Source organism: Protopterus annectens, chromosome 10.part0, assembly GCF_019279795.1.
Source record: "Protopterus annectens isolate FY-2018-M chromosome 10.part0, PAN1.0, whole genome shotgun sequence".
Classification (NCBI taxonomy): Eukaryota; Metazoa; Chordata; order Ceratodontiformes; family Protopteridae; genus Protopterus; species Protopterus annectens.
The window spans coordinates 952,331,520-952,346,690 of NC_056744.1; the positions used below are offsets into that span (position 1 = coordinate 952,331,520).

The 15,171-nt window shown below is 38.8% G+C and overlaps 1 protein-coding gene across 7 annotated transcripts in view; it reads right to left on the reverse strand.

Moving 5' to 3' along the window:
- COL11A1 (collagen type XI alpha 1 chain) overlaps positions 1 to 15,171 on the reverse strand; it is a 625,054-nt gene that overhangs the window by 232,722 nt on the left and 377,161 nt on the right. For all 7 annotated transcript variants that reach the window (XM_044085726.1, XM_044085723.1, XM_044085729.1 and 4 more), the window contains one exon: positions 12,877 to 12,984. In XM_044085726.1, the coding sequence (XP_043941661.1) occupies positions 12,877 to 12,984 (108 nt within the window). The remainder of the gene's footprint in view (positions 1 to 12,876; positions 12,985 to 15,171) is intronic.

The window sequence follows — 15,171 nt, forward strand, 5'->3', positions numbered from 1 at the left end:
GTCTCCAAAAATACTATTTTAAGCGTTTTTGAAGTTGGGCAAATCCCTGCAACCCCCCCCCCCCCCACACACACACACACACCAGAAGTTATACAAACCATCTCCATGGCTGCACCAAACTGAAGAAGGGGAAGTTCCCTTGTAAACAGTAACACTGCCTGCAGGACTGACCAACAATGATTTCCAATGTCCCCTGCAAAGGGTATCACTTCCTGTAGAACTCAGCAACAAATCACCTGCAAAGGGTATCACCATACCTCTCAACCCTCCCTGATTTTCAGAGACGTCCCTTATTTTTACTCAAATTGTAGGTCTGTCCCTCTTAATCCCTGCTAAAATTGGTGATTTTTGGGGAAGATGTAATTGTTGTTTGTTGTTGTTTGTCTTTTCGGCTTTTCCCAGTTAGGGGTCTTATAATTAATAAATAGTGACAATAATTAGAGTTATAGACTTCTTTTACTTCAGAATATGTTTAGTAATTTGTCTTGTTCTGTCAATATGAGCCTTTCCTGTAAGTCATCTAGTCCAGATACAGATTTGCTGTATCCAGGACTGTTTGTAAGCTTCTGAGCCCCCAAGCCTTTCTGTGTTGGAGGGAAGCCTTCTAGCTTAATTTTGTTTCTTAGAACAAGCCAGTTTTTTAGTTTCAGCACTCAAATCTGTTTCTTTGAGCTTAGCACTTGTTCAGAACTCATTGTAAGCACTAAATAAGCTAAAAATTACTACAGCACTCAACGTTCCTCACTTGTCTAGAGGAAAACAGTTTTTAGTACTTAATAAATAAGCACCTATCCAGGCATGTCTAAGGGTCAGTTCCCGGTGTTTTATTCTGTCTACCTGATGAATCTGCGCATCTTGGGGCAATGCAGCAATTGCCTCATGTACACAGACAACCCTCTCCTCCTACCATCCAACACTACAACCTGTGAGAGATGAACTTATATAGCCAAACTGGAAGCAAAGCTCTCTTCACCCAAGACTGGACTAGCCAGTCAAGAGGAGAAGGTAAACACTTGCACCACACCACACTCATCACATAGTCCCTCAAAACCTACACCACCAAAACACACAGATAGAAACACAAAACACACACCTACATTCAAGGAGGCTCTCAATAAAAATCTACCCAAGCAACAGGGACCTCGAAAGCAGAAACGAAAGCAACCTCAAGCTCCAACACAATCCAAATGACACATAGCCCACAAACTCAATCCCATAAGGCACAACAAAGTACCCAACACTCTAGTCATAGGTGACTCTATAGTCGGGCAAACTGATGTTCCACTCACCAGGCTAATCAAGGAGAAAGTTACTGTCAGCTGCCTGTCAGGTGCCAGGATCTGCCACATAACACACGCACTCAGGTCACTCCACAAAAAGTACAAATATGACTCTGTCATTGTCCATGTTGGTGTCCAATCTTGTAGCCCAGGCAGGTATGACCCTAGCCCTGAGTAGCATCCTGCCTTCACCCAGAATGATACCACAGTATAAGGACAAAATGACTGACTTCAACAATTGGCTAAGCTTCTGGTGTCATTCTAAGGGGATCCAGTATCTGTCTGCCGGGGATGACATAATCGACAAACCATGATGCTTTGCGACAGATGGCCTGCACCTGAGGCCCTTTGGATTTTGGATACTGGCTATGGCTTTTGCCACCCCTATAGTGCCTTTTTTAGGCAAGGTTGAATGACAAATTTACCACCATAACAGGTACAAGCAAGCAAAATCTGAGGGTAATGCTATTCAACGCTAGAAGTCTAAACCTCAAAATGCACTCACTTGAGGCACTCCTTAAAATGGAGAACATCAACATATGTGCAGTGACAGAGACCTGATTCAATGCTCCAGAGAGAACCCCTGCATTACCAGGCTATAATTCATACCACACCTTTCTGCCACCTAACCCGGACCGAAACAATAAAGGCGGAGGCGTGTCCATATTCATTAAGGATACCCACACCTCCAGGCTAGTTGCTCAGCATAATGCATCTGAGATTATCCAAGTGCAACTAAGTCTGAGCAAGGCTGCAATCCAAATTGTAGCTTGTTACAGATCCCCCACCATGCCCCAGGATTCCCACTCCTCATTTCTTGATACACTGGAAAATATTAGGGTACAACCTAATAATGGGAGATTTCAACTACCCCACCATTAAATGGAAAAACTACTCATGTGCCAACTCTTATGCTCAATGTTTTCTGGAATTCATAAATTCCAACTCCTTGGATCAACTTATCCACACCACCACCAGGGGCAGCAATATCCTAGACCTGGTCATTACCAACATGGCTAACCAGTGTTCCACACCAGAGGTCAATTCCTTGTTGGTCAGATCCGACCACAAGCTAGTCAGCCTAGACATCCACATACCACCCACACCCCCCCATTAGGGAAAAAAAAATTCTCCAAAGCCAACTTCACGCTTCTAAAGACAGAAGTGGCAAACTTCACGACACCCATGCTGACGGACCATAGTGGTACGACTGCTGAATCCTATACAAATGCACTTTATAAGCACTTACAAGAGTGCATGAATCGTGCAATCCCCTAACAGAACCAAGATGCTATCCTCCAAAAAAAGGAAGTCAATCTGGTGGTCCCCTGCTATAAACAAACTCTACAACAGAAGAGTGAAACTGTTGCAAAAAAGTGTAAAATCCCATGATTGGAGGAACTCCCTGGTCAGCCTCAGTAAGAAGCTGAGATCCCTCATAAAATCCTCCAAAGCTAGTTACGAAAACAAAATCACCACTGATTCTAAAGTGAACCACAACACATTATATAGCTATGTCAAGAATCTCAATGGCAATCCTCAGATCTGCTCTGAGTTACAGCACAATGGCACTAAATATACAGAACTAACTGATATTGCCAACATCCTGGCAGATAGGTTCAGTACTAACTTTACCCCTCTCTCACCCCTAAAGGGCCCATCTATACACTGGAAGAATGCAAAGTTCCTGTAATCATGGCAGTACAGGTAAAAAACACACTCTCCAAAGCCAAGAACACAGCATCCATGGGACATGACAACATCCCAGGCTGTGCTCTACATGAACTACAGAACGAACTGGCACCCCACCTAAGTACCATGTTCGGTTATAGCCTCACCTCAGGCTTTGTGCCCACTGAATGGTGCACAGCAACAGTTATCCTACTCCACAAAGGCGGAGCCACCACAGACCCCGGGAACTACTGCCACATTAGCCTGATGAGCCTGGTCTGTAAGGCTATGGAACGTATCATCATGGAGCTTATAAAGAATGACATTGCTAACCTCCAAACTCTGGACCCTACCCAGTTTGGGTTTGTAAAAGGAAGATCATGTCTCCTAAACCTGATAGACTTCTTTGAAGTGGTCAGCAACGCCGTAGACGAGGGGAAGATGGTACACACAGCCGATCTAGATATCGCCAAGGCTTTCGACACCATCCACCACTCTGGAATTATAGATAAACTCATAAACTAGGTATAAATCCCTATATCACAAAGTGGGTTGCCAACTGGCTCACTGACAGAACCTACACTGTGAAAGTAGCAGACTATAAATCCAACTTCAGACCAGTGACAAGTGGAGTACCACAGGGTTCAGTCCTGGATCCTCTCCGGTTTGGTATCTACTTCTCTGAAGTACAGGCTAACACAGAAGGTCTTTGGCTAACAAAGTTTGCAGATGACTGCAAACTAGGAGCCATAATCAAAACTTCTAACGATGTGGACATCCTACAAAAGGGCCTCACTGAGACAGATGCCTGGAGTCAAAGCCATAGCCTCATGCTCAATACCAAAAAGTGCATTGTCATCCCTTTTGGTAAAAACTCTGTACCCATGAACTACCACATAGGTAGTAGTCTACTTAACACTGAAAGTGTGATAACAGACCTTGGGACACAGGTGGACAGTAGTCTCTCCTTTGATAATCACATCACCACAGTAGTCAGGAAATCCTTCTATGTGGCACACCTCATCACAAACTTTTTCTCATCCAGGAAAAAAGAGGTCATTGTTCCCCTCTACTCATCACTCATTAGACCAATTATAGAGTGCAACACCCCTTTCGGTATGTACCTCACAAGACATCTACAACAACAGGAAAGGCCGCAAAAATACCTCACAAAGAGGATTACTGGCCTCAAACAGATGCCCTATGCAGACAATCTAAAAAAATCTCCAGCTTTACTCCATCGCATATCGCCTACTCAGACGCCTAACATACAAAGTTATGTCAAACCCAGAGTTGTTGGACATGCTCCACTTAAAGAAATCCCAATCCCTCTGAGCTAGATGCTCTAGGGAGCTATACCTTGTCACCACAATAAACAGAACATGCTGGAGGGATAGATTCTTGCCCCAGAGACTTCCCATACTCTGGAACAAACTACCTATCTATATCAAACAAAGCTCCTCATTAGCACTCTTCAAGAAAAATCTTGATGATTGGATGGGACATAGGAAATTCACCCCGGGGATCACTTCTGTGGCTCTGCTCGACAGGGGCACAGGAAAATAATTTTTTTAGGTGGCGAAAGCCAGGGTACTATTTGGCTAGGCTTATATAGGCCCTACGGCCAATAGCCTAGTACCTACCTATGAACCTAGGAACCTATGAATGTCTCAAGTTAATAGAACTAATATTTTAAAAGTGTCCCTGATTGTCCTTGATTATTTTTGTATTTGTCCCTGACTGGTTGACAGCTATGGGTATCATTTCCTGTAGAACTCACCAACAATACTTTTCTGTGTCCCCTGCAAAAGATATCACTTCCTGCAGAACTCACCAACAATGCTTTTCAGTGTCCCCTGCAAAGGGTATCACTTACTGCAAACTAACCAACAATGCTTTTCAGTGTCCCCTGCAAAGAGTATCACATACTGCAGAACTCACCAACAATGCTTTTCAGTGTCCCCTGTATAGGGTATCACTTCCTGCAGAACTCACCAACAATGCTTTTCAGTGTCCCCTGGAAAGGGTATCACTGCCCCCAGAACTCACCAACAATGCTTTTCTGTGCCCCCTGGAAAGGGTATCACTGCCCCCAGAAGTCACCAACAATGATTTTCAGTATCCCCTGCAAAGGGTATCACTTCCTGCAGAACTCACCAACAATGATTTTCAGTGCAGGAACTTTCATACTCGGTGGGTTGAACACAGGAGACTGAGACTCAAAAGTGCAATCTTCAGCCACCAGCAGGAAAATAAATGATTCTCTCCATTTTTATTGCATTATTGAGAACCATACTGTATTAGTGTTTTAAGCTACACATTTAGAGTAGTATTACAGTAGGGGAGTGGTTATGATCAAGAGCTATATTTTCTGTATGTGCAGGTGAAAATTAGCAGAAAAGTAAAAGTCATTTATGGCAAGAGACCACACATCACTGTACTGTGCGTTAACATACCTAAACAGTATATATATTTAAGCCAACTGTAATAGGTTCATAGATTCATAGATATATACTAGGCTAACAACCACCGTGGCCTTTATAAGGCTAGCTACACAACCCAGCCCAGCTGTGTCCCTATGTAACATGGACATCTATTTGGATGGGTATGTTAGTTAGGAGGTTGCTAAAGGTTTAGTTTGGGGTGTGTGTTAATTACAAAATTCTTAATGTCAGCCTGTCTATCAGACAGGGTGAATTTTTGATTTCCCATCCAATGCTCAGGGTTACATTGAATAGGCTTAGGGATTGACCTTGCTTCACATGGCTGGGGAGCCTATTCCAGAGCATAGGGATCCTTTGAAACACATATCTGTCTTACCAGCATGTTCTATTTATTTATTTAGTACTTTCATTTCTCTCCAATAGAAACTTCATCAGAATACAAAAACCATTACACCCCAGCCTCACTTTAAAATCCCTGCAAATTACAAATTAACCAGTTATCACTGCAACTAAATTTTAAACAGCTTTTAAGTATTTCTTTAAACAGTCTTTAAGCATTTTATTGCAGCAATGATTGCTAATCAGTATGGCTTTCCATCTCTCACTAGACTAGTCAAGTAGAACGAAAGCATGTACCTCACTTTGTATACTATCAGCATGGTAGTCAAATACCATTTTAATGTATATACTGCTGTGATGTCCGATCTGTCTTTTGGAACTTCTTCTCCATCTCACTTGATACGAAATGTAGAAGGTCAATAATTCGTATGACTCTCTTTCTGTCTTTCATCTCTCACTATATAGAAAAATGGTGAATACTGGATGTCTTCCTTCCCTTTGTATAATATTTTAAATTTGTACTGCTGTGATGTACTACTGTTTGTATACAAATGATGTTACAATGACCTTTTTTTGTTGTGTAATGGAGGTTTTCTCCCCGGGCCTCCGCTGAAAACGGACATCGTCCAGTCGGACTTTCCCGGTTAACAAAAACTAAATAAATAAAATAAATAGTCTGTGTGTGTCTCTGCTTAGTGGTTTCAGTGTCTTTTGCATTCAGTAGTATGTTCTATTTATGTTGCAAGTAGAGTTTAAGTCTTTGGTTGTAATGTTTCTGATGCTATTCATTTTGTGGATGTGCAAAAGGTCCATCTGGACTGGATCTGTGGTTTCCTTATTTGCCAGGCATCGATCACCTCTAAGTAACCTGTAAGAGACTGAGTATAGAAATAGGGTTTTAAGGCAATATGTATAGAACAATGTGTTAATACCCTGGATTCTCTTGGTAAGGAACCTCTGTGGGCATTCTAACTGTTGCATGCGTTTAGTCAGGTACACGTTGAATGGGGCATTGTGCACAATGATGGGTCTGAGTAAAGTGGCACTATGACTTCCTTGGACCTGAATAAATACCCCTACTTATAAGCTGGGGTGACATAGAATGATTTTCTTGCTACGTTGGCTACATGTTGGTCAAAGGCCAGATTACTGTCTATACATGTTCACAGATCTCAGACTACTGGATCAACTCTAAGGGGTGTCTTATTGATGGAGTAATTAGCCTGGGTGGGCTTTATCTCAAAAGGCACTATAATACACTTTTTTGCATTGAGTTTTTATCAGTGACTTTGCCACCAGTCATCTATCTGTGATAGACCATCTTGCAGGATGTTGGCATCATGGGGAAAACCTATGATAACTCACAATTTGCAGTCATTTGCAAACTTGGTGAGCCAGATGCCCTTGACATTAGCCTTGACCTCGAAAAAAAAACCAGAAGACAAATAGGATCAGGCTGAGCAGGGAGTCCTGTGGTACTCAACTGGTGACCAATCTCTTGGTGGAGGTGGCCTCACCCATCCATTCTTGGGTCCTATCTATGAGCCAGCTGGCAATCCAGCGAGTTGTGAAAGGATTTATGCCTAGTTCGCTGATTTTGTCAAGAATACTGGAGTGGGGTATTGTATCAGAAACACTGGTGTTGATTAAAACTGCCAATACAAACTAGAGGACATGCTGTCTATGTTTGTAAAACATCCTTCTTTCTGTACAACAATATGTATTTCATTCTATTTTCCTCAGCTGTAATGTATTCAAAAATATGATTAAATCTTGTTGAAGCTATGATAAATGTGTTATATCAGCTAATTACAATTACCTAAATAAAATAATCATGCTATTTGCCAGTGATGTTTAAATGGCAATCATTTGAGCTAGCAAAATGCAAAATGTTTAGAATATGTCATAGTTCCAACACTTCAGACATATCTGTAAAAAATCAATAAATTCAATACTGCTTGCATTATAAGTAGCAGCCAAAAATATGTTGAGACTTTGTGTGACAGTGATCAAATAAGTTTTGCTGCTACCTTATGCATTTTTGGTATTTATCTGATAGTTAAGGCACTGAGGTAGGTTGGTAAATTGCTATAGTTAAAATTTATTTTTGTGATAATTACATAAATTGATGTCAAAGTCACACAAAAGCAGATTCTACCAGACAATCTTTCTTCCAGTGTTATATATGAAAACTCTATGCCACTGAGGAATTTAACCTTAATATATGTTCAATAGTGGAATGTTCTCTATATAATTGGTTAAACATGTTCAGTGCTCAGACAAGGTCCTCAGGCAGTCATTGACTGACAGATACAAAGTAAGAGTGCAATTGAGAGAAAGCCAGACAAGAAAATAGGGGGCAATGCTATCTGTAAAACATCAGTGTTGAATGTATAACCTGTGCTGACAGGGAAAGCATTTAGCTAAGCAGAAACAACATCCATGGAAATACTACTGAATTATGTTATATTCCATCTCTGTGGAATACTCAAGAAAGGGTCATACTTAGGCAATGGTAGTGAAGCCTGGCAAAGTGCCACAGTCTAGCGCTTTAAACCAAGTCCCACGGCTGGAATAACATTTTCCAGTCTAAGCAGAATAGCTATTTATGAACAGCATGAGAACAGTCATCTACATTTTTATAATCCCTCTCACAAGGTCCTCTTAGTGAAAAGGTAGTGGGCTATAAGTAACCCAAATCTGTAGGAGAAGCCATACAAAAAGAGCGATTCATGATGGCTTCGTTACTACTTCCCAGTAGTGATTTGGGGGCTTCAAAGGTAGGTTCTTAAGTTCACAGGTATGTCTATTAAGCTTGTAAAAAAATGAGTTCCTAAAAGCTTGAATGACCTAATGTCATCAGTGTGTCAGATACCAACTTTAAAATCATGCAATGATTTCTTAAAAGCAGACAGACAAATTTGTTTAACATGGGAGTGGTAGCTTATTCAACAACTTATTTACATTTGTTGACCAGGTAAGTGACACTAGGCTAGTAGCCTCTTTTCAGGGGAGAATCAAGGTGGTATTTCTACTACTAAGGGAAATTTGTCTCATGCATCTGAGCTTTCACTACTCTTTTTGATAGGTTGCTACGGGATCTTTTAGATCCACATGAGCTACCAATAACTCAAGCAGATGGGACCAAAGGATGACATAATCAGGAGTGCAGCACCCTCTTTGTCTGGACTGCAGTGCCAGCAATCAATCTACCTAGTTTGGGAAAAGAACCCACAGCCTTTTACACTAGTGGTGAGTGTGCGCCCTGCAGTACCACTGACACTCCTAACTAGATACTATGTCACAAATTGATATTTTCCACTGTTTATACTAAGTTTTAGTTGCAAGCTGTCGGACTTTGTTTTATACCATGAGATGTATTATCTAAAAACAGTAGTTTAAAAAAAGAAGTGAGCCTGAAAATGCTTTGACAGCAAAACACAATTGTACACTCAGTGATCTATACGACACTGAGTGACACCTCCTTTAACCAACACATATACCTTAAAAGTTACATTACCACTGTTTTCTTATGAGAAATCTCTGAATTTTCTATAGTTGTACAAGCATTTCATTAGGTACGTACAAAGGTTACAGTGTACAATACAGCTGGCTGAATCAATGTCATACAAGTAGAACAGCTATTTCTCCAGGATTGTGCTGATATCCCATTTAGTATTCTTAGTGCTATCCCAAAAAGAAACATTCTGAGCAAAATGAAGGTTGTTGCATCTGGTCTATGTTATCTTATCAAAGAGGCATTACAGCAAATGAATCTTCATTGACCCCTAAACAGTGAACTGCCAGTTACACAAACAGCTGATTCAGTGAATTTTTTTTTTCCTTGGGGAAAATAAATCGCTTGGCCATCAGTGTGAATTTGCCCCTTTCATTTCTGGCCGTATCAACGATTTTTTTCCTTAGGAAAAAAAACCCTGAATCGGCTGTTCATGTAACTGGCGGTTCGTTCTTTAGGAGTCGATGAAGAGGCAGTCACTGTAATGCCTCTTCGATAAGATAATACAAACCCGCTGTGCATCCTCTGTGGAGAAAGCTTTGACCATGTTTCATTTGATCAAGTTTAAGTACCAGAAATAGATTCTGAAGGATGCAGTTGGTGGAAGCAATGACAGTGAATGGTCAAGGATAACTTACCCCACTCAGGAGGAAGGGTCGGAATTAGTCATCAAATTTAAATGACATCTGCTGTGTGGCAGACATGAGTCCTACGAAGTAGTGCACTGCACTGTAATTGTGGTGAAAATGTCTTAGCTCACAGCTTCCACCAGTGCATTTCACAAGGGATGCTCTAGCCAAAAGGTGAATAAGTTGAAAATAAGAAGCTTACAGCAAAGCCATTGATTTAAAGCTGGGAAACACATAAAGTCAAGCAGTGGAAGATACTTCTAAGAAAGTACTTTCTGCAGGAGAATTTCCACCATAGCATTTTACATAACTTCTGCCATGCATATGAAAAACATACTCACACATACTGCAATCCTACAGTGCAATAAATAAATGTAAAAGCATTTTGGGAGTGCTAAGACCAGATATGGGGGACTGGAAGATCACACTGATGCCATACTTATGGGAGATCTCCTAACATTAATAGCTAGAACAAGTAAGCAAAGATTATGAAAATATTTATTTTAAGAAATTGTTCATTAATTGTTCAAATCAACTGTAGTCTTCTCCAAGACACTACACTTCTATAAGCTGAACATAGGTTTTCAGTGCATCATGAGTTTAAACTACCTAAACTCTTAACACCATTGCATTTGCATACATACCACCTTCCAGCTGACCTTACATGTGAAAGGAAGATTCCAAACAGCACTGGGCTATAGTACTAGACTGATTATGTTTCAATATTTCTCCCGTTCTGGCATTCAGCGATACATTAACTAATGAGGTCTTAATCAACTTAATTGTACAACAGTTATTGTTCACCTACTTTGTTTTAGCTTTTTTTTATTACAACTACATGTGAGGAGATGTTAACTGTTCTGGTAGATCCAAATATTGTTAAACCCTTACTGATTATGTATTAGAAGCAAGCGATCTCCCATTTTATTCAAGTAACTTTGCAACGTTGGAATGCTAAACAGACAAAACAGTAATAAAGTCATAATTGATTAGGGTTAAATTCCTGGTATATAGTTATCCTTCATTAATTCTTAAAATGATTGTGAGGTCTGACAATGTTATCCCTGATCTGTAGTAAGGCAGCTGAAATTCCAATGCTATATCGCTAGTATTCTGAAATGTATTTAAGACTGCTTTTACAGCATCTTCTGTAATAAATTATATATTATCCTTGCAGTTTAACATGTTTAACATGTTTAACATGTTTCCCTCTCTTTTTACTATTTAAATTTGTTGCCATTTTTTTCAGAAATTAGACATTTACTTAGGTTAAGACACAGTTCCAATGTATTTTATCAATATATCTCATCCCATATTCTTATATTACATTTTACAGAAGTAGTTGAAGAAGGTTTTATTATTGTTTATGATCTGACAACTAGGTTCAATTTACAGTTTGTAACTGACTCCTTGACAAATCCGATTTAGAATTTGTTAACATTTTTTCCTTGCAGACAGTAGAGTCTTCTCATAATCTTGTCAATTTCATATCTTCTTAAAATGTGTTTAATTTTAAATCTCCTAATATGCTTGTGCCTTGTTAAAACTGATTTGAATTTTGCATTTATTCATATGTGATAAGATTTATCTACTATTTAAAGTGTGGATTATTGCATCTGTGATAAGCAGTAGATGTCAGTTTTTTTGTTTTCCATAGCTGGCCATCAGTGGACAACCGTGCTCTTTTTTTGGTCACCTGATCTATTTATCCTTTCTAAACTTCCCCAGATTAAACCCAAAGTAGAGTTGGAGATGCCAAGGAGATGAAAGTATCCCATGTCTACATTAAACTATTCCTGGGAGTGTTTTCCTATTATTTGTTCTCCACCCTATCATTGCACAAGTGTCAACCTGTAGGTGGGGTGTTGATCCACTTATCAATTCTACAAGCAGCTGATGTGGGCATGCCACCATGCCTACCATGAAGAAATACTCTGCAGTTGTTTTCCTGGACACCACAAGTGTAATATAATTGTTTTGTGTGTCCCATGTATGTGTCACTCTCCCTGCCCCTCAAGGATGGTCATGTCCATCTTTCCTAACAGCACCTCAGATGCCCAAGCTGCCAAATGAACCCACATAACCTAAGTTATAGTCAGAGTTTTATCCCTCTATGCCATGGTGCTTGCTACATTTATAAACATTGCAGTGGACCTAATAAAGCAGCATGTTGGAGGGGAGTGGGTGGAAGAAAATCATAGTACATAGCGAAAAAATATAGAAACACAAGAACAACATGAAAATTACATATAGACAGTGACCAGTATGCTGAAGCTAGGAACTGTGAACCTGCATGATGAGCTACACGCCTTTAGGGCCTGGGGTTTTCCTGATATGTCTAACTCTTTGAATGATGTCTAATACATCTGGACTATATGTTCACTCAAACGCTACCCTTTGTTGTATAAATGTTTGGACTTGGGAAATCTTTGAGCAGCTACTACATATGAGTTTACTAAATGTACTTGAATAGTTACCATCAGAATTAACTGGATCAAGAGGTCCATGGCAGGACTGACAGAATCATCAGAAACTGAGTCTGAGTAAAAGAAATCAAACAAATTATGAAAGGTTAGAAGAACTGCACTGGAGACACAGCTTGACTGGTCAAGCCCTGTATATTCCCACTCAAAACCTGCTTTGTACTGTACCTTCATTTTTACCATACATTGACGTATTTTGCATAAGAATTTTTATGAAGAATATCAAAACCACTTGGATAAGAACAGCAGATTCTTTATACTAGTAATCCAGTGACAATATTCCACAAAAATTGAAATGCGCTTTTCTAACCACCATTTGGTATAGCACTGTATACACTATACTGTCCCTCTTTGCTTACAGAAACATCTTAAGTACAGCTTGCATGCCATGATGACTCAAACATGTGCTCTCTTCTTTGTTCACAAGTGAGCTTAAATACTAAGCATTGCTATTGATACAGATAACGATAGATGTATCAAAGTAGAATTTCATTTCCATGATCAGAAACTGACCTTTTCACCAGCAAGACCAGCAGGACCAGATTCTCCATTAGGACCAGATCGACCTTTTGGACCTTCAGGGCCATCTTCACCTCTTGGTCCAACAACACCAACTTCACCCTAAAATAAAAACAATGTGATACAAGCAGAGGGTAAACAAAGCATACTGTATCTTCAGTTATACAGCTTATTAACAGGTGATCTGGTAAACAGGTGACTGAGCCGACTAGAAACCCTTTCCCCAAAATCGGGATAAACCTCAAAGCAACTCCTTCTTTTCAGACTTCAATGATTTTGGTAAAGGAAGCGTCATCATAAAAAAATGAATAAATGAGTGCAAATGGTACGCCTGTTTTAGCCAAGCAGATTTTTGGAGGAACCAGTCTAAAATCCATTTAAATAGCACACTAGCTCTGAAATTAAGAGTTCTGCAAAAATAAATGTAAAGAAAACATAAAAAAGTAAATTATTTTTATTCTTAATTTTTCATACAAAAAATGGCAGTCATTAGCAAGGTAAGAGAACAGAGAATGAAGCTTAATTCCTACGGGTGAAAGGAAAACATAAAAAAATAAATGCAGACTGGATGCCATGTCACAGTGCTTAAAATGGTAGGATGCTTCATCCGATTGCTTAATTTGTGTAGATTAAATTTAGTGTTACTATTAATATTCTAGTTGTTTGTTCGAGACAGGTTTGATGTTGCTATTGTGTATACAATTATGGTCATAGAATTAAAGGAAATTGGAGAAAAGACATTTTTAAGCAGGACATGAAGAATGTGGTTCACTCAGAGACTACAGCTTGATCCAGAAGTGAAAATGATGATGCAACTTAATGAGAAAGATGTATCTACAATATAATAAATTTTGCTACAGGGTGAAGAAGATGTGAACTGTCCAGATTTAAAAAAAAAAAAAGGTAGCACTGTGGATGGGCCATCAAGTTTGAATCAGCAAACAGAATTATTCTGATTTTCTTTGTGACAAAGAAAGAAAATGAAAAAAAATTAATTGGCAGTTGTATCAACCAGGAAAATAATGGGCTGTGGAAAGGTAAACTACTTTCATAGACCAAGAGAGAATTATCTGAAATCATACAGTGACACATATTAAAAGTTCATGGTAGCAATTATGGGATGCATGAGGCAGAAAGTGCTGGATGCCAATGTTTAGTAATTCAAAACTGATGGTGGCTAGTTGGAAAGAGCTGTCCTAACTGCCAGTCTATGTGCTGGAAAAATGGAGCATATTAGCCATTTTAAATGTATAAATTCTGAAGATCAGTAAAATAAGTACTAGATGAACAGATGGATCTGTCTGAAACGAGAAGAAAGTGCATGTGTTTCTTCACTGGTAGATGATGGCCTGAGAGCATTTATTTGCCTGACTGGCTATAAAGATACAACAGTTTGACTTTTGTTAAACATACATATGCATTGAGAATGAACTGTATAGGAAGAAAACAGACACTAATTTTTTTCTGCACTGTGCTGGGTTGTATGCAAATTCTATCCAACAGGTAACAATCTCACTTGTCACTATCACGGCAAAATAAGTCAGCTTCCATGCATCTGATCATCAAACAGAGTTTACCGAGCAGGAATGATGTTTTCATATATTTATATATGTATATATATATATATATATATATATATATATCTATATATATATATATATATATATAGATATATATATATGTGTGTGTGTGCGTACATGTGAATATATATATATATATATATATATTTATATATATATATATATATATATATATATTTATATATATATATATATATATATATATATATATATATATATATATATATATATATATATATATATATATTTATATTTCATGTATTTATATTTCATATATATATATATATAGGTCTACTTCAGAATGTCAACCATTCAGAATGCCGACTTTCATATGGCCGACACCATATGATCGACATTCCAAAAGACCGACATCCTGAAATAGAACCATTTACCTACCTGCAAACAGAGTAAAACTGTGTTATGCATGGAAGCAAGCCCCACTGCACCCCCGACACCCCCTGCTACTTAAATATTCTCACTCCAAGATTGCACTACAGTACAAGAAAGGGGAATTTCCCAGTCCCACATTGTAGCAGGATCTCCACTATTATTTGTCGGCCTTTCAAACATTCGCTCATATGGTGCCAGCCATATGAGTTTCGAACATTTGAAAGTTCGAACAAATGAAGGGCTCCCATATAAATATATATATATATATATATATATATATATATATATATATATATATATATATATATATATATATATA